General features: G+C 39.0%; 1 protein-coding gene across 3 annotated transcripts in view; it reads right to left on the reverse strand.

The window, feature by feature from the left end:
• ERC2 (ELKS/RAB6-interacting/CAST family member 2) overlaps positions 1–23,752 on the reverse strand; it is an 804,554-nt gene that overhangs the window by 525,893 nt on the left and 254,909 nt on the right. For 2 of the 3 annotated variants that reach the window (XM_075183252.1, XM_075183254.1), the window contains exons 11-14: positions 21,854–21,994; positions 12,560–12,700; positions 8,894–8,929; positions 338–388 (exon numbers count right to left, since the gene is read on the reverse strand). In XM_075183252.1, the coding sequence (XP_075039353.1) occupies positions 338–388; positions 8,894–8,929; positions 12,560–12,700; positions 21,854–21,994 (369 nt within the window). The remainder of the gene's footprint in view (positions 1–337; positions 389–8,893; positions 8,930–12,559; positions 12,701–21,853; positions 21,995–23,752) is intronic. The other variant, XM_075183253.1, reaches the window with a different exon arrangement.

Consider the following 23,752-nt stretch of genomic DNA (forward strand, 5'->3'; position numbering starts at 1 on the left):
GTTAAACTCACCACATACCAGGGGTGAGCAGGAGGACCAATGAGAAGCCGCAGTGACGGAAGCTAAGGCTTTCCATTGGTCAACTCGCTCACACCCCTGTTTTGCAGCCATTTTTAAGTGGCGTATAAACATTTTCACCACTATAGGTGGTAATGCAGCTTTGAGTGACTGCCAATTCTTTCCGCATCCGCTACAAACATTATACATGGAATATGGTAAAACAGGCATAACACGAAAGCGACGTTTCATGCAACAGAACAAACATGATTCAACAAATATGTAAAACAGTACATCAATCACACAGCAAGACAATATGCTTCACCTATTATGTACTCACATAACCACAAAGAATTGATACCCCCTGCTTCTCATTACGCCCCACGGGTGTCTTCAAAAAGAGCAAGCAAAGAGGGAAAGAACAAGGCAAGAGCAAGCGATGACTAATCTAAAATACCAGTAAACAACATGCATAGCAAAATAAAACAAACCAATGCAAATGAAAAAAATACCAAAACTGCCGTCAGAAGGTTTGAATTCTTTGTAATGAAAACAAAAAGAAACAACACGTATCAGAAGTTAGATACTTCCTGGTAAAGTGCTACTATTTACACAGTATCATTCCACCCTGCACTGCTGATATGGGGCTTTTACATTGTTTATACATGAAAATAGAGGGGCTGTATATGATACATATTAGGGTGCTTGGTAATTTGATATATACTGTGGGTTGAGGGACTATGTGATATGATATATACTGGAGGACTGCATGTGACATAATATATACTAAAAGGGGCTCTATGTGATATGATATATACTGGAGGACTGCATGTGATATAATATATACTGAAAGTGGGGGCTGGGTGATATGATATATACTGGGAGGAGCCCATTGAGAGATAATATGTTTAGGAATATATAGTGGAGAGCAAGGATATACAGGAGGGGTTTCTAGGCATCAACATATTATACTACATGAGTATATATAAAAAAAAAGTTGCCCACCCAGTGTTGACAGCATGTGACTGGCAGCTCGTGTATATACACTGCATGGAAAGAAAAAGGGTAGTAACTACTAAGGGGTTAGTCAAAATTAGGGGGTTTCTGTGTAGTATGTTAGTTTTACTTATTCTCAGCACACTTTCACTCTGTCCCCAAAGCATTGTGGGTAGTGGACGGGTAGGGATCAGAAAACGTCATGAAGACATATAAAGCCAGGGGGTTATTACTATCCTTCTCCCACCCAGGACAAAGAAAGTGAGGTTATAAAACCTAGTTCATAGGCCTATAGTTCCAGGGGTACCTGGCCAATTATTGTTAAACCCACCAAACAGGGGGTGGGTATAAATTACACCACAGACAGGTATTGGGCACCATTCCTTCTGGTTACTTTGGGTTCAGTCCCAATACCTCTAACCCCAGTCCTCAATATCTATACCATATTTCTAACTCCAGTACCTAATATATAATCCAGTGGCATAGAACCAAAATGACCTGGGAAATTTTTTTATCAAGCTGCGGGTTTGATAAAGTGGAGATGTTGCCTATAGCAACCAATCAGATTCTAGCTGTCAATTTGTAGAATGTACTAAATAAATGATAACTAGAATCTATTGCTATAGGCAACATCTCCACTTTTTTCACACCCGCAGCTTGATAAATTTACCCCCTGGTGTCCAATTGACTTATCGCCTAAATGAACTGGAGCCCAAATGATAAGCAACCAGTCCCTAGACCGACTGACCAACATTAGTCTAAGGCACACAAATTTTGTTGTATATTCTACTTTGACTTAAAAATAATGTATATGCAGATGTACAAAAGTAGCAGAAAGATGGCATTCAGCAAGGAAAGATAATTCTTTGGTGAAATCTTAATTCTTTTTTCTCTCCATCTAATTTACATACTTTCTAAATATGAGAAAACATTTGATGTTTTTAACACTTTTTTCATTAGCCTACTACAAAAATATGGCAAAAAGAAAAAGAAAATTGTACCAATCTCCAAATTCAAGAAAGATCAGTTGTAGAAAATATGAATTTTTGTGTCAGATCTTACGAAAAAATAAATGTAAATTACATGGGTTCTGCAGAAGGCGTATTAGAAATATATTGATTTAAAATATGAACATGAGAAAATAATAGGCTGAAAGTGACATTATAAAACCAAGATCAGCAGGCTGAGAGATGTAATCACACCTCTAGTAGTCAATCTGAAGGTCAGAGAAGGAAGGGTAAATGCAAATAATGGACAGTGGGGTAACAGTTAGTAAATAGTTGGGAGGGTTAAGCTGAGACAAATGCACATTAGAGGTCTATGTGTATCACTGAGTGATGAACTCATAAGCATAATAATATGTGCACTAAGATTTATAGTCAAAAGATGCAAAAAAATAACATTAACATTAGTCGTATTCTTTTATCCAACATCATTTTTAACACCACTATAGTAACCAAAAAACAAACAAAACCAGAACTTAACAGTAGATCAATCTGCTTAGCATTATCATTTTATTACTTAGAAATTGTTGCAGCCATTAAATCTTTCAAATCTGATACTGCCGCTATTTTAACAGCAAGGTTTTTACATTTTTAAAAATAAGCTGAAGCTGATAGTCTTTTTCTCCATATGGTTCTCATATAACTCATTGTATCCTTGCAAAAAAATAACCTGTGGGGGAGATTTATATGGTTGCCACTGCAAAAAAATAAAAGTGTATCTCTACTCGAAATATTTTGCTTTTGCATGTGCTCAGGAAAGTGTAACCTGATCTTTTAGTCAAAGCCAGTAAGTCATGAAGCTCCTCTGTGGTCATGTGATGGAAGAGGAAGGAAGGGGGTGGGATTTATACTGTAAATATTGCAAAGGCTCTCTGCTCACTACATCATATGTCATGTGGCTGTGGTTGCCAAGGCAATCACAAAGGGGCAATTATTTAAAGGGTGAAAAGTCCTTTTGCTGGCAAAAACCTAACCTTTACAGCTCTGGTCCAGTATCACAAAGCAGGTGAGTATAGCTCAGCTGTCCAAGCGATATCTTTTTTATAAATTGTGGCATTAAGGCAATTTTTATTGCCATGATAAAAAAAACTGCCTTATCGCCAGAGAAAAGAGCCTATTGATAAATCATTTTTATCAGCTTGAATCAAAACCCTAAGGAAAAATAAAAAAATACATTTCTTATAAGTAATTAGAGTAACTTATGTTAACGAAACACACCTAAATTTTAGAGGGTGTTGCACCTTTAGCTGAGGTCTTCAATGCTTACATGAAAATGACATGTAACAAACCACTAGCACTAGACACATCCACATTGTGAAGGGGAAACGCCCTAACATAATCTGACCCCTATTGGAAGTGGAGTAGCTATGTCCCACTTTAGAAATTTGAAATCTTCAAAGCTACACATATATAGAGATTACAAAAAAGATTTCATTATAACAGAGTACCTAGTTTAACATGCAAAATGTAAATAAGTATGTAAATGAGTAGTAAATATGGTAATGTTCATTGCTGCTGAAAGGATAGTGTATTTAAATTCATGTAGGTGATCATTGTCTCAGAAATAGGGCAACAATAGTGCAGCAACTAAATCATTTCTTAGTAAACAGAATGACATTCAAGGACAGAAACAACAAAACAGTCCACTATCCTCTACAAAACAACAATTTATTTTGTTTGGTTTTAGATCTACCTCTGTTTAAAAAATTGGAGAGAAACTAACATCTCAAGCAAAAACATTTTATAACCGTAAACATTTGGCTTTACTAAATACTTCCAAGTAAATTGGTTTCTACATTCACTACCTATTAGAGACAGGAAAGCAGCAATTGGCAGATGAACAATTTGGATGGTAATTTTAAAACTTCCAGTGCTACATAAATAAAAATGTGGGTTTTAGACAGTTTGGAACTACAAATAATCCCAAACTCTGCTATATAAATCCAAAGGCATTTTTACATTTTAATTGTCCATAATCAGCTAGAAGATTCAATTTTGAAGATCTCCTGCACTTGCGGTTTTCTAGCTAACATGTTGAATGGGGACTCGCTTTGCTCACTTACATAGTTAACATGAGCATACACTAGAGTCCAGTGACGTGAGCCCTAGGTACATAATGAATATTCACATAAACAGTGCTTATGTCAAGATGGCTCTGTGCACTGCTGGATACTAATGTGGCAGGGAAAAAAAGCTAGGTAGAGACCTAACAGCCCCCTTATATTAATAAAGGGGTGTTTACACCAATATTATGGGGTGATGGGAAGAGGAGGTTACAAGTCTTCTTTAAATAGTCAGATATCTGAGAATATTTAAGACCATTGTTAACGTATTCTCATTATTTATATTTGTATAATCCTACAATTGTTATCATCTCACGATTTTTCAGAACGAAACTTCCACTTAGATTTTCCATTCCTAATTATTTTCAAATCTTAGTTAATGGAACATAAAGCAGTCCAAAAACAAAACTTGTACAAAATGTTCTCAAACGCATTGTAAATCAAGTGATTACACAACTCAAAAAAACAAACATGCATGCACATTATACTTTGCAGGATCCTTCAGAGTAATAATAAATTTAAATTATGGACTGATTCGTTTTTAGGAGGGGCAAAGTGTTACTGTATGTCAACGCTGTATTGGTTGAAGGCACCCATTCTGCATCAAATGATTTGCAGTGAAAGTAATGATCACACTATCAAATCTGGAGTTTTTATTCATTTTTGACAAGTACATTTCACTTTACTGAGAATGTAAGCGTCACTATACTATACAATTATTACCTATCCTGATCAATGTTAGTTGAATGTTGGAATTATGCTGGTGGCCGCATGTGCCCAAAGTCAGGACTTGGCAAAGTGGTACAATTACAGGGTGGTGCTTTAAGATGCCAAAATCTTTCTAATATATGAGATAAAGCAATCCCTACTTTAAATTATAGGCATATTAGAAGTCACCAAAGGGTTAAGTGGCCATATACAAACACAAGGCTGTTAACGGAAAGTGTTTATACTGGTCACTGAAATTCTAAAATCAAACATCTAATACCCATATCATTTCCAGTTAGAGATTATTGATTATGATACACAAGATTTTCTACATGACATCAGAATTCACTGTTCATACATATATCCTTGTGTATCATAATAATAAATGTAACTCATAATTTTAATATTTAGAAAAATGATTTCCTAATATTATGCCAATGGCCTTTCAACAAAAATATAATCCCTTGTGTATCATAATAATAAATGTAACTCATAATTTTAATATTTAGAAAAATGATTTCCTAATATTATGCCAATGGCCTTTCAACAAAAATATAATTGATTTTTTATCAGTGTTTGTCAACATCATTTTGAAGATTGATCTACTTCTTATTTGAAAAGTTTAAATGGATTGTAAACCCCAAAATGTCCACAAAACTTTAAAATGCCAACTGAGTTAAAACATTCAGCTGTTTCATGTGCCATCATAGGATCCTATGTGCCATGACAAGGTGTTTGTGCATGGACGTGAAGTAGGTTTTATGGATGTACTAACTCAACTGTCACCTTTTTTTTTCCCCCTATAATATTTATCTTTATTAAAGTTTTTAAGGCAGTTTCAACAGAGATTCACGAGAATCAACTGTCACATTTACATGTTGTGGAAGCTTTGAAACACACTACTGGTTATTTTCACTGCATTACTTTTGAATATAAAGATTCTGTGGTCCTTCTCCTTCGTCTGTCAATTTGCAATACTTGCTGGATCACCAAGCGTTGGGCTTTCATTGAACAGGAACACGGTGAGATACAATTAAACCATGTGACACCTTGTGCACGTTTTCTCAGCTCCTTCCAATTCTCTGTGCTTCCATTAGGTGGTGAATGAGCATTGTGAGCAATCTATGATCTGAATTATTTCTACCCGAACAGGACAGATTATATGTGTGTATGTATGGGATCTTTTATGCTTAGTTCTGAAGTCAATAAAATAATTTAAAAAAATGAAAGAATAAAAAAATAAATATATGTTGATACTGTGATAATATTATACACACAGACATGTTCATGAAAAGCCTCCTACAGTCACTATGAGGAGCACTGCTCTATAACATAGAGAGAAGAGGGGCCATTTTTAATTGTGTTTTAGTGAATTTTAAGCATGAGTTGGCAAATTGCAAACATCTGAAGTCTCAAGCATTCTTTATAATAGATCCCGTACACGTTTAGCGGAGTGAGCATCAAGGAAGACTTTTTGTATAGTTATACCATCGTAGTGGTGGGTCGAAATTACTAGTGTGTTTTCTGCTAGCTAAAGGACACTGGGAATTAATATTGTTTGTGTTTGTAAGTGTTGTATTCTTACAAAGGATGGGAACCAGTTTTTTGCTCTGCTTCACAGTGATTTTTGGCTCAGACCGCTGTCCTTAAGACTGTGCAGAGCAATCTGCAGAAAACAGATATTGGATGGAGACGGTTGCTGCACCGTGAAGACAAACAAAATTAAATTCTGATTCCCTTGTCGAGGTACATCATGAACATCTGATCTTCAACACACTCGTTCTCATTGTTAAAAGTTGTACATCGATCTTTGTTTGTGCTTCAGCTGGGAAACGTTGGTATTTTCTGTTAAATCAGTCGTGCTGCACATTCCCGCAATACTAAGCTGGAGAGAACGCAACAAATATCTGTATGGCTCATCCGCTACAGGTTGTTTGTGATTAAAAAGGAACTGGAATTAATAAATCTAAAAAGCAGACGAGAACAATCAGTTGGTCAAACTGGAGCCTTTGTGATGAGAAAAATGTTGCAAAATGCAACAAAAGGAGATTTACACATCGCCTGGGCACAAAACGACGGTCTGTGGATTGCATTTTGGACAAATGTAATTGGCAGAGCTATCCTCAGGGTTTTCATTGTGAAAACCACATGTTAGTCAGACAATGATTAAAGCTGAGCAACTGCTTACTTTAATTATCGAAAACCATGTCAGCATTGGGGAAAATAATTACTGAGAGAAGTCAAAGAGTGCACTCCATGACATTAACCTGCAACTGACTGGTGAGACAACTGATGGCATTTGCTGACAGGCAAAAATCTGGGGTAACGTCGTCAAGAAGTGCCAGTGGCTAAACAGCTGTGTTAGCGAGGTCAATTTCTAGGGGAAAGACTGTTCCATGTACGTATACACAAATAGTAAAACGGAGAGATGGTAAAACTGGATAAAACATATAACGCAGTGTTCCTGATCTATAGCCAGGATACACCTGGACTGCTGCACTAAAGACCACATCTACTGGAGTACATTACCAAATTACCAAAGTGTGTGGTCTTAAATGTAAAACTTCAGACTTTAATATGTGTAAGTTAGATAAAAAAACCAGTCTGAAATACACAAATGGAAGTACAGAAGTATATTGCAGAGGAAGAGGACTGTTTGACCAGTAGCCACGTACCGAAGCCTGAAGGCTTAAGCTCCAGATCAATGCTAACACTTCTTTACTGAAAGGGCAGTAGGTATCTGGAACATGCTTCTAAAATCAGATGATTAAACAATGTATTGGGATAACCATAAGGTTATAACAAAGACCACTTGCATCAAATAAGAGGGTGTGTTGAAGACAGAAAAATAATTGGGCAAATTAGCAGAACCTGTCTTTATTTGTTGTTCTATTCCTGTGTTTCGATGACTGCGCTCTATCATGTCTGTTGTGGACTGGGATGGCACCCGTGACGAGTCTGGTATCATGGTTGGAAACAACCCTCACAGCTGGATATTTGCTTTTCCAGGGATTCAAAACTTGAACCCACACCTACACATATAGCTTCTATCCAGATATTGTATCATGAATACAAATCTAGAGCATTGTTTTAGCAATACAAAATGAGTTTTACATCATAATCTGATTCTCTCATTTTATGGCCACTTAGCTCCTATATTGTTCAAGGGGATCGGGGGCCTAACGCTACAGTTAGCGATCAATCCATGACTAACGCAGTAGAAATAGATTTAAAAAAATATTTTTGAAAGGATTTCTATAATATAAATTTTAAATGAACCTTCCAACTCCCCATTAAGCAGTAAGTAAGGGTTTGTCTACCTGAATGTAAATAACTAACAAATGTTTCACTCATATTTTCAGTGTTCTTTTTATACGGCTTGAATGGATGCTGAATCCGTCTCCTTCCAATATACATAACAGTATACTCACATTAGGCATTGGAGTGATGGCAAAGGAGGTGGAGGAAACAGGTAGAACACAGTAAGAACTTGTGAAATGAAATGACTGATATCATATATAAGTAGTTGCAGGAATACTAGTGAGTTACAGAAACTTAATACATGTTGACAGATCCACTTTACAGTGCCTTAAGACAAGGTTACCAAACATTGTCGTGTGATTAATACTTCAACATTCAAAATATGACATGTTATTGAGGAATTCTGTGGACCCCATTAAAACCAACAGGTTCACTGCCTGTGCAGCTGCTGATGCTCATTGTGATACATAATAGCAAAAAAGCATAATATATAACACAATACAGAGCCTTGAAGGCATTTTCACTTGTTGAAATAGAACTAGTTACTTGTTATACTTAATAAACTATATAAAAAAAATTCTCATGGAACTTGAAGAACTCTAGATACCTGAAGGATCCTACATGGTATAAGGTGCATTAAACCTGCTAGTCACCTCTCATGCACGCTGTGGTGCTGTATAAAGCAGAAGCTACTAAATGATCGGTCTCAGCAATGAAACACAGACATGAAGCAGGGAGAGCCGGGGCACGTGTGTACGGCCGGAGTGATGCTATGAGACAAGAAGTGCAGAGGTTTATGTCGATACATTGCTGTAATGATGGAGGTCGCATGCTAGGTCATGTGTTCCCATTATGGCCACTTACAGGACTGTACATCTGATTGAACAACTGCTCAGCTTGCTATATTGGGAAGTTCGAAGGGAATGACACACAAACAGAAAGGGAAAAAGAAGGAAAGATTCAGGAAAACAGCATTAAGACGACACATCCAGTGTGTTTGTACAAAATAAGCTTGTCTTAAATATGTAGCAATGTAAGTTCCTAAACATTCCACAGTGAAAGCGAGAGAGTCACAGGAGACACACACGTGTTTACTTTGGCTCCTAAAAGAGAATAGATTGTGAAATGTATGGTTTACTGTTACTTTCCCTTTCTCAAGTTAAATAACCCATGAAATAAAGTAGGCTGTCCACTTTTGATGACACATTAAGTGCTGGACTTGAGCAATGAATCACAAGAAGTGCTTTTAGCGAAGACAGCAATTAATCATGTAACTTTCAAAGATAGTAATAATAAAAGATTAATTAAGCACTATTGTTAAATACACGCCATTCATTTTCCAGAATGCAAATCGTTGGGAGGGTCACGGCAGGAACATTCTAACGAAGGTGGAAGGGCTGTCGTGAAGATTAAGAACTTGTAGTTACTGCAAAATTAGACCAATTTGTTTTCAAAAGCCATTTTTCATCAAAAATAGAATAAAATGGAAGAGCCCTAAAGCGCAATATAACCACAGCTTTCCTGGAGACACTCAACAAATGCAGATATAGGGGCCAACGCAGAGTGAGCACTATGCTAGATTGAGTAGGATATCTTGTGTGAAATTGCTCTATCCATGGACAGAATAATGGGCGCACGCATAAACAGCTAGGCAGATTCTGACACTTATGCCTGCATGCGCCTGGAGAGGAAAGGGGCATTCTGATGTAGACCCGGTACAGTAAGGAGATGTCCGCCTCACTCAGTTATAGACGCACACCAGGACACATCTGTATATACACCTGTTCTAGCTGTATTATTTACGGGTGGTCAAGAGCAGGTGCATATAGCGGATGATGATGATAACTGTCACCAACAATAGTAAACAGCTTGTGAATGGCTGTTTTTGAAGTGCCATCTTCATTGCTTGTGCATATATCATGCTTTTGTGTGGGTATTTAAGCAAATGTATAGCTTTTTATCACATACACTAGAGGGGGAGTTGTTTCTGATATATTACAAAGGTTTTATTAATAGCCAATACGTATTTTACAAACAAAGCAAACGGCTGTAAACATGGGCGTTAGCATACGGTACAGGTGTAGATCTGCACATATATTGCAGGTTTGCATACACCCATGGTATCAGCTATTTCAGAGAGTGCAATTTGGGGCGCAATTTCTGTCAACTCTGCGTCAGCCCCACAATCTGCTAAGTGGCATCTCCTGCTCCAGTTATTTCTGTATACAAAAGCCGGCAGTGTTTTTTTTATGTCAAAATGTTTCTATCTCTGCACAAGACCTAAAATAAAGATTACAATGATTAAAAGAACAAGATAATACATTTTTTTTTGTAAAATGCATTTATACTGAGTAAGAACGGACAATTACCTGTGTATTTGAGTGCTTTAAGAAGAACTTCACCCAAGTTGAAGGGGTCAATATAAAAAAAAGTATACATACCTTGGATGTGCCATCTGCCAGGTTACGATTGGGTCCTTGATGGCTGTAATGGACCACGCTGCACTACTCTCCTACGTTTATTGCTCGACCCATTTGCCCTGCTTCTATGAATTTCCCATTAACACAAATAGCAAATTTTTAGGCTATCCATACCTGGTTGGTATGTTGAGCTTTAGAGGAAGGTGAGCAGCATGGGACCATTATAGCCATCCGAGACCCCACACGGATCCTGGTAAATAGCGCAACCAAGATAAATATGCTTTTGAATTTTTTTGTACATTAACTCTTTCAGTTCTTACTTTAAGGTAGATTTATACATTTAGTTGTTGTGAGGCTCTATATATCCATTTCTATGCACAAAGCATGTCATTATCATCAACAATACAATAAACAGTAGGAACATGAGGTAATTCAAAATGTTGCACAAAACTTTATCAAATGCAGAAAAGAAAAATGAAGCTTTATTACATCAAACGTTTGTTATGGCAACACTCCTGCTCTGAGGTATTGAGAGACATTTATCAAGATAGTTATCAGAACAATTTGTCAGATAAGTGGTGCAGGAACAACTCTGGTACCTTGTGACAAACACACAGATATGGGACGTCTTACCTGAAAACCTGTTATTAATAAAGTTCATTTGTGGACAAAAATGTAGCCTGTGTAATTCAGCTGTGAAGTAGTCAGACTTTAAAGGGTTAAGTGAAAAACTAGAATTTCTAACTCTCCAACAGAGACTCTCTGGCATTTCATCTGTTGGAGAACCTGACTGCAATTTATCAATCGGGAAGATAATGGTATGTACTGTAAGGGAAGGAAAATGTTCTGTATTAAACTTTGTATTGTTCTAGTGACCCAAGAACACACAGGGGAAACTGGATGATGCTGCCAGTTTGTAGAGTCTGTTTGCCACCATCTGTTAGAGGACTGAAGAGCAGGTGACTAACTCAGCAAATAACATTGCAATTAATGAATGTCACATTAGAACTGATGGCTTTGCAATAGGAATTCATAGATCCCAAGAGGAAAACTCTATACACAAACTGAGCCATTTGAGGTGCAAATAAAAAAAAAACATATTAGTTTGGTGTCACGTAGGAGTGTTTTTTTGCAGAGGAAAAATAAGAAATGTTCTAGCACCCCAATGTGTTTTCAGAGCCGCACACATCATGTGACGGGAAACAGCATTTCCTGCTTTGAGAGCCGCAATGCACCATGTAACAGGGAATAGGTGGCACAGTGGTTAACACTGCTGTCACAGAGCGCTGGGGTCATGGGTTTGATTCCAAACGGGGCCCTATCTTTGCGGAGTTTGTGTGTTCTCCCTCGTTTTTACGTGGCCTTCCTCTGGGTGCTCCCATTTTTCCCCCATAGTCCAAAAACATGCTGATTAATTGGCTTCAGGTAAAATGGACCTAAGTCTGTGTTTGTGTCTTATAAGAAATTTAGAATGTAAGCTCCAGTGGGGCAGGGAGTGATGTGAATGGTAAGATTTTATTAATAAGATTTTAGATCGGTGCAGAGCAGTCTACAATGTAAGCATTGTGGGAAGTTTCAGGTAATTAGTGACTATTAGAGATTTCCTTGGCCATGACAGAAATTCTTTAGTATTGCTGACATTACAGTACCTGTTCCTTGCGGGCACTGTGGAAACTAGCTGTCTGCTCCACACCACAGCTTTGTTTGCACAATAAAACATTGTAGCAGTCAACATTTTTTGATTAGTTTAAGTTAATATCATCCAAGAGTTCAGTTTGGCAACTCGATGACACAATTTAATCCTGAAAAACCACAAAGACTTTGATTTGTAATTATAATATGTTTGGGTTCAGATAAGTGTCAGCGCCCAATCTGGCCCAATAACGTGCGGTTTATATACAACTTTTGTGATAGACTGTTGTTTTACTTTTTTCTAAACTCCCATCACCAGTACTGACAAGACCGTTGTTTCCTGAAGTTCAAAGGAAGCTTTGATGCAGCTGCTGCTCTGCAGAGTGCAACAAATTCATCAGTGCCTGATTATACTATCAGAGAACTTCCAGACACGGTGTATACCATCTCGTTCTCCATACAAAAATATACTACTTACCTTTTTCAACTGAGCTTCCAACTTACTGCACTCCTCTTTTTTCTGTTCGATGGCCATTTCCAGGGATTTCAATTTAGAGTCGCGCTTTACACCCGATGAAGCTAAAGTAGATGCATGTTCTTTCAAGTCAATTAAACTGGTCTAGAAAGATAAAGGAGAGAAAGTAAGGCCAGACCTCTGAAACATGAATGTGTGTGAAAAAAAATAAAATATATATATATATATATATATATATATATATATATATATATATATATATATATATATACACACACATACATGCATATATTAAAATCCAGCACTCCCCAAACCAATGAAGGGATGAATGATCACAATGCAATATACTCTGTAGTTTTCCCTAGGTTCCTCTTTTAGCACATACACACAGGTGTTCCACATGGGTGTAATCGGTTTGCTTTGCTGTGATTTCTTGTAGTGCTGGGGTGGATGATAAAGACACTGTCTGTATTTGTGGGTGGGACCACCAATGACAATAAGTGGCCGGCTTGCAGACAGGGAAGTTATGTCTAGGCAGATGTAGGTGGTGGGGATTTTTTTGTCTACTGTTACTGGATATGATTGCTGAACCAGAGTTGGAACTGTTTATGATCCTGACAACTGCTAATAAACAGTTAAATGGTTCAGCATACCTGTGTCGATTCCTGTGAATGTTGTACCTTCTCACAATATATATATATATATATATATATATATATATATACAGAGAGAGAAAGAGAGAGAGAACATTTAGTGTATAGAGGGAAGTCTCTATCAGATGCTTTAGGGTAGCAGGGACAACATCTCCTATCCTCCCACCTATGAGATTTATCCTGGTTTTTGGGTTAATTGCTTCCTATGGAGTTACATGTCACAGTGTGAGTTAGGGGTGGTCCTGGAGGCTCTTAATGAAATGTGGATATCCCTTTATTAGCTAAGCAAGCCTGATGCTATCATAGAGGTACCCCCATGGGCTTGGTCCTGTGAGTACGAACATGGCTGGTGTTGCTGGTCCCATGCGCTAAGGTAACTCACGGCTAAGGGGCAGCTGACAATGTTGGTTGATGCTGAGATGAAACCATGTTCTGTATAAGGTGGAAAAGGTGAGGTAGGTGGTTCCTAATACGGAGGGCTAGAGGCTGCAAGTGACAGTAATGTGAGCATAGTGAGCACTATTTATGATTACATACAGTACAGTCAAATGCAATAGAAAATATGCTGAAGTGTAAGAATAAAGGTACCGTGGAATGAGTGGGGTTTGGTATTCTGTGTGGAGATGTGGAGATGGAAAAGATGGGGCGATAGGAAAGGGTGGACGGTAGGAGTAATGGGGTTAAGTAGGAGTGTTTAGTGGAGTGAAGGAGTAGGGAGGCTGGGAGTGGGGAGGGTATGAGTATAAAAAGATGGGGGGAGGTGGTGTTAAATGGGGGATCAGGATAGCAGAAGGGATGAACAGAGGGGGAGGGTATGGGGGATGTATGTGGAGAATTAACAGGTAGGACAACCTAACTGTTATGTGAAAAGGGCATGAAATACAGGTAAAACAGGGTAGCCGAAAACAATTTAACATTTTTATGTTCAGAGGAGACAGAACCCACTAAAAAAGCCCCTCTGCGTGGTGAAACAGTTTGAATATTTATTTCTCTGTTTAAATATTTATTTCATTTACTTCTCCTCTTTTTCTTTTCTTTTTATATACTTATACTGCATATCATAAAATTTGTTCAATTTGAATTGTATTTAGCTGTAATGTATGTAACCATAATTAGCTTTCACCCCTATTCTCACATTAATACCCCTTGCAATTCCCTGACCTCCAGACCAGGAACCGCCTACCTCAACTTATTGACCTACTACAGACTATGGTTTCATCTCATCACCAACCAACATTGTCAGCTGCCCTTTAGTAATGAGTTGCCTTTGCGAAAGTGACTAACAACACCAGCTATGTTCGTACCCACAGGACCAAGCACTTCTCTCCATTCACTCCGGTATCTACAGATGACGTCCGCATCCTTCTATCCTCACCCACCTCTACCTGCCTGTTTGACCCCATCATCTCTCACCTCCTCCATTCCCTCTCTCTTTCGGTGCCTGCTTCCAGCATGCCCACCTCTCTCAACATTTCGCTTCCCTCTGGAGCCTTCCTCTCCTCCTTCATACATGCTGTTTTCAACCCCATACTCAAAAAAAAAAAAACTTCACTTAACCCTCCCTCTCTCTCTAATTACCGCCCTATTTTCCTTCTTCATTTTGCCTCCAAACTTTTCAATCCATCTCACCTAATTTATCTCATCTCACTGCCTGTCACAAAATTAGAGTCTACTTTTCATTCTCGACATTGATCCACCTCCCCCCCTCTTCCCTCACCTGTTAAAATCCCCCAAGAAACCGTTTGTGGCCCCCTGTTCTTCTCCCTCTACACCTCCTCTCTTGGTGACCGTTTCATCTGGCCTACAGTACCACCTGTAGGCTGAGGACACCAAAAGCCATCTTTACTTCCCTGATCTCCCCCCTTCCCTTTTGTCTCATATCTCCTGCTGTCTCTCGGCCAGCTCATCTTGGATGGCCCAGCTTTTTCTCAAACTCAATATTTCCAAGACTGAAATAAACCTGTTCTGCCCCCTACGGTTCCCTCACTCCCTCTCTATTTCTGCTGATAAAACTACCCTCTTTTGTGTCCCTCATGTACGCTGCCTAGGGGACATCCTCGACTTTTCCCTCTCCTTCAAACCTTACATTCAGTCCCTCCCAATTCTTACCACCTACATCTCTGGAATACATCCAAGATCCGGCCCTTTCTCATCATGGAATCAACCAGAAATCTTAATCTCTCACATTGATTACTGTAATCTGCTTCTCTCTGGATTTACTAACTCCTGCCTTGCCCCTTTCAAGTCTATCCTGAATGCTGCTGCACACCTTATTTTTATCTCCCGCTGCTCTATCTCTACTCTCCCTCACTGCCAGTCACACATTGGCTCCCCATGGACCACAGATTTAAATTTAAACTTCTTAAAGCTCACTTACAAAGCTCTCAAAATCTCCATGCCACTACATGTCGAACCTCATCTCTACCCACACGCCTTGCCCTCCCCTCCAATCTGCCAATGACCGCCTCCTCATTGCCACACTAATTACCTCTTCCCACTTCTGCCTCCAAAATTTGCCTGGGTTGCTCCCCAGCTCTGGAATGATCTCCCACATTAACCTTTACTCTCCAAGGCTTTAAGCCTGCCCATAAAAGTCACTTATTTATTCAAGCCTATCAGCCCTTCTCCTAACTCCTTTGCCTCAACGATCTTCTTGACACCTCCATTCATTACCACGCTACTTGTGTCTTCCCCTTTCCTTTAGTAAGTAAGTTCACTCAAGCCTGGCCCTCTTTCCTCGTGTCCCCCTTCTACTATTCCATCACCCACTGTACCTATAGGCCTGCTTTCCCAGCCACATCTTCTTGAGCTAAGGCCTACTTCACATTGAACATTACCATCACTCTCACTCACTGTCAAGTAAATAACTTGATCTGCATTGCCAAGCTATCTGTGTTTAATTTGTTTAATCAGTATGTCTGGTCTTTGTGTACTGTTAATTTTCATGTACTATGTAATGTGTTATGGATCTTTGCTGTCTGTTTATTGCATACTACTATAAATGTCTTGTATGGCGCTGCGGACTGTTTGTGGTACAATATGAAATATAAATAAAAATAATAATAATAGCCAAGCTCAATAGTGCATCCCTCAATATTGGCTGGTGGTCTATGGGTTAACCATATACTTAAACAGTTAGTTTTAAAATGGCTTAACTTTAAGTTAAGGCAAATTAGATAATGTTTGGTAAATCAATACTTAGTGTTTAACTGCTTACATCCTTCTGTAATTAATAAATGCTGTGGCCTATTTATGCGCCAACAGTTTACCATAAATCTTTCTATTTAAAAATTGTTAATAAGCTCTATGCCCATATAGACTCTCGGATAATTCTGGGAGGAGACTTTAATATTGTATCCTCAAATGTACTAGACAGGCAAAGTAAAGCGCAGGGTCAACCGCGTAGATATAAGGTTGGAGTTAAATATGTGGAACAACAGTTGCAGCTTATGGATATATGGCGTCTGCGTCATCCAACTGATCTGGATTATACATATCTTTCTCCAATATATAGGACACTCTCTCTAGGATAGACTACCTTCTGCTCTCAAATTCAATGACCAGTCAGTGTACTACCACAGAAATAGAGCCTATTAGTTTATCGGACCACGACCCTATTTAGTTTATACTAAAAATGAACTCAAATGTAGGTAATTATAGGCAGTGACGTTTGCCCACAAGTTTGGTGTCTTCCCAACAATTTAAACATAGACTAGATGCAGCTTGGGCTATATATGTGCAGAATAATGAGGAACACAATTTGGACCCTACACTGTTTTGGCAAATGGCCAAGGGGGTCTTAAGGGGGGACATTATGTCTTGTGCAGCAAAAGTGAAGAAAGACCAATCTGAAATGTATTTGACTTCTCAGAGGGAACTTAAAGCAGCATTCAAGAAGCTGAAGAGAGCTCCGACTAGGAAACACAAGGCACAATATAATGACAAGAAAGTACAGTGTGATAATGTGATAAATGGGGATTAAGCATAGGAAAAAAGGTAGATACCAATTCTATAAATATGTAAACAAAATCAGAAGATTGCTTTCTAATCTGTTGCAAGGTACTAAATCTCCTACCTTGATTATTTCTCTGAGAGATGCTTCAGGGAATCTTAAATATTCTAATGAAGATATCTTAGTGATACTTAAATCCTTTTATGAGGAACTTTATTCCCCCGAAGAACCTAACCTAGAGAATAAATCTAACTTCTGGTCTCAGGTACACTTAACTCATATATCCGAACAGCAGGTTTCTAGATAAATTGCACCAATCTCGGAAGAGGAAGTAATTGCTACCGTGAAACGTTTAAAGTCTAATAAGTCACCTGGCCCTGGTGGGCTGACGGGAGAATTTTATAAGATTCTCCTTCCTCAAATCTCTAAAACCTTGCAATTTTTTTAATGCTATAATTTCTAATAAGACTTTGCCCTATCATTTCAATACCGCCAATATCCCTTTTAAATACAGACTACAAAATATTAGGGGATATTGCCTGACATTATTCATTGTCAGGCGCCGTCTCCACACTGACACTTGGTGCAGGAGACGGACGCCTGCCCCTTCTCAGCAACCACGTCCTGTTGCCTAGCAGCGGGACGCTATCTCTGCTCACCTGTCTGCAGCCAGCAAGTCTTACCGCCAAAATCTCCCTAACCCAATCAGGAGGCACCTTAGGGTATATAAAGCAGCCTCTGACACATGTCTAGTGCCAGAGTATTTGGTCTTCAGCCTTGCTCCAGCGTTTGTTCCTGTGTTGCTGTTATTTTGATTCTGACCCCGGCTTGTTCCTGACTTCTCCTTTGGTTCCTGATTCTGGCTTAGAGTGATATTTGGTATTGACCCAGCTTCCTGACCATTCTCATGCTTCTGATTTGGCTATATCCGTTCCTCTGGTTTTGACCCGGCTTGCTGACTACTCTTCTATCCTGCATCCTGGTGGACTGTCACCGCTGCCTCAATTGTTACCTCGCCAGCTGACTGATACTGAGGGCCGCGACCTGCCCGTCCCTTGTAGCAAAGTCCATACCTCCTTGCGGGGGTTCCTGGTGAAAACCAGGGGCGTGTTAGACTCCGCGCCTCAGTACTCAGCAGTGCCAACTGCTGGCAGGTATCAATTCCACCTGGTGATTCTGACATTCATAAAGACCAAACAGGGTTTATTTGGGGGAGAAACACAGTTTCTAATATTAGGAACGTAATAACTGTACTCCAGTCGGAATGGGAGGCTAGTGGAGATGATCCTGCACTTTTTCTTTCATTAGATGCCGAGAAGGCTTTTGATATGGTAGGCTGGGATCATCTGTACGAAACCTTCCATAGGTTTGGTTTTCCCATACAGTTTATTGAAAGTGTACAAACAATATAATGAATGTATGTTCATTTACTTTGTTATTCCTGTACAATAAACAGTTAAAAAAATTTTTTAAAAATGCTGTGTCCGTTAGCATCCATGTCTCACATTGGATTTACTTTTTGTTGTGAGTGATACAAGTATGATCGGTCATGAAGTAATGGAATCAATGCCGTGCAGTCATTTGGAACTGCAGTTGACCCAGTAGCTTTTCTCCTTCAGTCTCATTGGCTTGTCACTTCTAAACACTAGCTATGTGATCACAAATTAGATGGAAATATTTCCTATAGCGTATGAAGCCTGACCTAGTCAAAATCAATAGGTAGAGTAGAAGAAATTGTGAAAAGTGCAAGCTCTGGAGCTCAAAAACTAGCATGTGTTTTTAATTTTTCATAGTTTTGCATTTATATATTTTTTTACTTTTTTTGTTTGTTTAATTAACAGAGCCTGTCTCATGTCTCCCTTATTGCCAGCAATGATATATTCAGTGTAAACTGTATCTGACAGGAGCGGACATATCAGCCACTGTTAGATCCAGCAAACAATCTGAGACAGATCTCCTTTGCAACTCCCAACCCACAGGGAAATCACATTATAACGACGTCACAGAATTCCTGTGATCTTGTTTATAGTTAAATCTGTCTGTTCAACAGGATACCTGTTACAGCCTATGTGTTAATCCCTAAATTTTATTTCCCCTGCCAGGGCCATCTTTTCCATTGGGCACGATGGGCAGCTGCCCGGGGGCCCCACAGGCAAGGGGGCCCCACAGGCAAGGGGGCCCCATAGGCACGGCTCTTAATGAGAATAAATAATCATGCAAAAGAAAAAACCTGCAAAAAAAACCTACAAGGGTCACTGAGCAAGTACATCTATCTAACTCTATCTCTATATATCTATATCTGTATCTGTATCTGTATACATCTATATATCTATATCTAGGGGCGCCGGTGCACTGCTTTGCCCGGGGGCCCATAATGTTGTTAAGATGGCCCTGTCCCCTGCTCCTTCCCTTCCCCAGTGCTCAGGGGGCTGACCCGTGCAGCTATTTTTACCAAGGTCCCTTCACTTCTCTAATATAGCAAATCTTTTACGTTCACCACTTTAAGATGGACACAGAGGGGTGTGAGAGTAGGTCTCCAGCTTCCAGTTCAAGTGTGCTCTAAATTGCCTGTTCTTTCCCGAGAAAAGGGGGACATGGCGGAAACACCCTTTATTTGTTCCTCCAATAGGGGTAGTAGACTCAATTGGTTGCGATGTTCCTCAGAACATTGTGGCCGCCCTTTATTACCGGTACTACAGTAAAAAGTAACGCAGAATTTTGCTCGCATCTCTTTTCTGCCAGAAAATACTTGCGCAAGGTGTCTTGTGACAATTTCAGAAGTACCTCGCCCGGATATTTTCTGAATTGAATCTGCCCAATAGAGTGAGTACTATGCCAATCTGCGTAGCGTATTTTGTGTGAAAAGTGGCTGCATGCATATGCAACTATGCAGTTTTCTGTGAATCTGGTACTTATGCTCTTGTGTACCCTGAGAGAAGGGGTGTTCTAACGTAGGTCAAGTACAGTAAGGATGTGTTTGTGCAATTGAGAACAGATGCAGACTGGGACACAAAACATACACACCTGTCAATGCCATTTGTTTGAGGGTAGTTAGGGGCAGACAAAAACAGCGGATGATGATGATCGCCAGCAATAGCTTGTGATTGGCTGCTTGTGAATGCTCCGCTGACACTGATAAGTGCTTTCTTCATTGCGCGTGCATATATTATACTTTTGTGTGCATGTTACAGTACTTGCATAGATTTGTGGAAGTTGTAGTTGAATGGTATACTAAATAGTACAATCCTGTGCATCTCATGTAATAAATCCTCATTTCTTTTTATACAAATTCTTTCCATGGGTTCACAATATGCATTTTTGGCAGTACTATAAAAAAATGACTATCAGGCAATTACACACAGATTTTGGCACAATGAAGAAAACGTGTAGCTGTCTGTATGAGACACTCCCCATATCTACTTCTGTTCTGTTTCCCTTGATTGTCATGTATACCATAATGGAACACATTCATAATCAAGCAAGATACACAAGTAAATAAGGGCATGTTTCTTAAAGGGGAACTTTTCCTTTTTATTTCTACACTCAAGTTCATAAATATAAAACTTTTTAACTGTTATTATGGACCTAGAATTCCAGATCTTTGTTAAACAATCAGGCTGAGACCAGGATCTTCCAAGTATACTCTTATGTTGGCCACACATAGATCAATGATATTGCTCAACCTGGGCAGGACCCTTTCATATGTTCTCCAAGCACCAGAGAAGAGATTCAGCTTTTGATGCTCGGGCATCCAGCAGTCAGATAACACACAAACTAGACCATAAATACATAGGGCAGCACGGTGGCGTATTGGTTAGCACTTCTGCCTTACAGCACTGGGGTCATGAGTTCAATTCCCGACCATGGCCTGTGAGGAGTTTGTATGTTCTCCCCGTGTTTGCGTGGGTTTCCTCCGGGTGCTCCGGCTTCCTCCCACACTCCAAAAACATACTGGTAGGTTAATTGGCTGCTAACAAATTGACCCTAGTCTGTGTCTGTGTGTTTGTTAGGGAATTTAAACTGTAAGCTCCAGCGGGGCAGGGACTGATGTGAGTGAGTTCTCTGTACAGCGCTGCGGAATTAATGGCGCTATATAAATAAATGGCGATGATGATGATGATGATAGACCAACAGCGGCCACCTGTCAACAGGATTTTTGGCATGTCCAAAAATTTTCCTATGAATTTTAATTGGACAATTTTCGGTTATCACACTTAACTTGAAGCCACAGATGCACAGCAGTATCAGCCCAGTATGCAACTACTGCAGCATGTGTGGAGGGATAGGTGACCGGAAAACTTCAAATAAGTATTTAAAAGTGTTGTATATGAGTTATAGGGTCTCATTAGCAAACAACAATTTACAAATAACCTTCCTACCAACAAGAATGAATTAATAAAAAATAAAAAAATGTTTATAAGAAAGATTGGGTAAGCACAAAAGGTGCATCTCAACTTTGGTAAAACACATCAAGCATAAAATTATGCTTACCTAGATGTCCCATAAAATGACTTAATGATTAAGTTTTACAATGACTTTTGTTCAGACAACCTCTACACTCCCAAAATAGCTTTATTTAATGTTTTTTTTTTCCACACTCAGCAAATCAATCTATGTCCCTTAATTCTGGTAATGTTCTGAATCCTGTTACTGTATGTCATCGATCAGCTACATCCAGCATATGTGACTCACCTCTTTTTCTGTCAACTCCGCCTGCAAACTGTTCACTTTCTCTTTCAGGTCCTTGTTTTCCTTCTTGTAGTTTTCAATCTCTTCTAGTCTTTCTCTGTCATCTCTCTCCCTCTGTTCTTTCAAACGTTCAATAATTCTCTCCTAAAGAATTTGAGGGAAAGTAGTCAAGAAAAAAAGCGAACTACAGATACATAGGGAAGAACTTAATTCACCCACAGATTCCACATCAGTTGTGGTTAAAACTATATTAAAAGGTCTCACATTTTAACAGAAGAGGTTAGAGGTATGAGAATTCCTTCATATACCGACACTTTACATATATGTATTATCTTTGTATTAACAAAGATTTTATACTGAATGAAGAGAGGTTGTGACAGACATTCACATTATATTTTTAACTGATTCATAATAAAGTTTTAATTAACGACATGAGGCTCTCTATAAAGAAGCCACTTTTATGGAACCACATTATCCTTGAGAAAGTCCTCACGGATTGGACAGGAGTAACCTCTAGGCACCAGTAACCCACAACTGAGGCTTCACTGGGGAGAAGCCTGAAACATTTTTACATGAACGTCACCACAGACTGCGCAGAACGAAATAGAGAAAGCATATATAGGATAAGGTTCAGCTTACAGCAACCAAGTTCCTTAATATTTGCTAGACTGTACTTAAAAAATGTACTCAATTCATCATTTCAGTATAATTACAAATTGTTGCCCGTGCCTACAAATGGTTGGGCAAAGACAGGATACTGACATCCATGAACAGTTATCCTATGCGGGTAAGTTTGTATCTAGAATATAACACCGCACACCTATTCTTAGTTATATCATTTACAAGGAACAGACGTATGCACATTACTTTGTTCTAAAACATTAAGTTCAGTGTTTAAAGCTGCTGTCTGTAATCAGGAAGAGCAGATCTTCAGTGTTTCCATATACATGACTCCATTCAATTAAAAAATAACTTCGATCAAAATTAAAAATGTAGTTTTGAATTAAGTTCAATGCTTAATTAAAAAGTATACTGTAACCACCGTGACTGCACCTTTCATCAGCCTGGAGGCCCCCAAAGGCTGTAAAGATTTGACGCCACACACCTCTTTTCCATTACGGCTTGGGATGTTTGAAACAGGCAAAGTGGGTGTTGAAGTGAATTCACTTTGAACCTTAATTTATGCAAATGTTAAGGCGAGTGCACCGTGGAAAATTGCAGCCAATGGGGTTCTCAGTGGATCTGGCAAGCAACGTATGCACTGCCACACTGCCTAAGCGTTCTTAATGAATTCATGTGCTACGTAGCTTGGTTCTTCAGCGCTACATAACTGAAATAGACGGGATTGTTTGGTTAATGATCATTTTGGTTAAATAAAGTTGAACTGTATTGGAATATAAACTGAAATGGTATTTCAGGAATAACCTAATACTTCGACAAGATGGAAGCGTTGAAAATAAATTTGGCGGTGGCAGATTGGATTAATAGTAAGCGTGTGATATAAAAAGGGGATTTTAACCATTGCTACACAGACCAAGTAGGATTGCTGTGTTTAACCCTTTGTCTCACACACACACACGTCACGTAGGCTCAGGTGAGTGCTGGCTTGTGGCATTGCACATTAATTTTTTATGTATTTTGCAATGAACAGGACTCCATTTAGTTGAATGGCTTCCTGGTGAACTAATGAAACCATGTGTGCAGTTTTACCAAAATTGGATATGCTGAGCACTGAAATAAAGTCCTAATCATCACCCAAAAAAAAACGCATGCCCTCGTGCATGCACAAATTAAAAATGGGGAGACACACACATCGCTAGACTGAAATGAATACAAAAAGCACTGATACCCTAATGTAATGCACTTTACATATCATGTTGTTATTTATGCATTTACTCACAA

Source organism: Mixophyes fleayi, chromosome 8, assembly GCF_038048845.1.
Source record: "Mixophyes fleayi isolate aMixFle1 chromosome 8, aMixFle1.hap1, whole genome shotgun sequence".
Classification (NCBI taxonomy): domain Eukaryota; kingdom Metazoa; phylum Chordata; class Amphibia; order Anura; family Limnodynastidae; genus Mixophyes; species Mixophyes fleayi.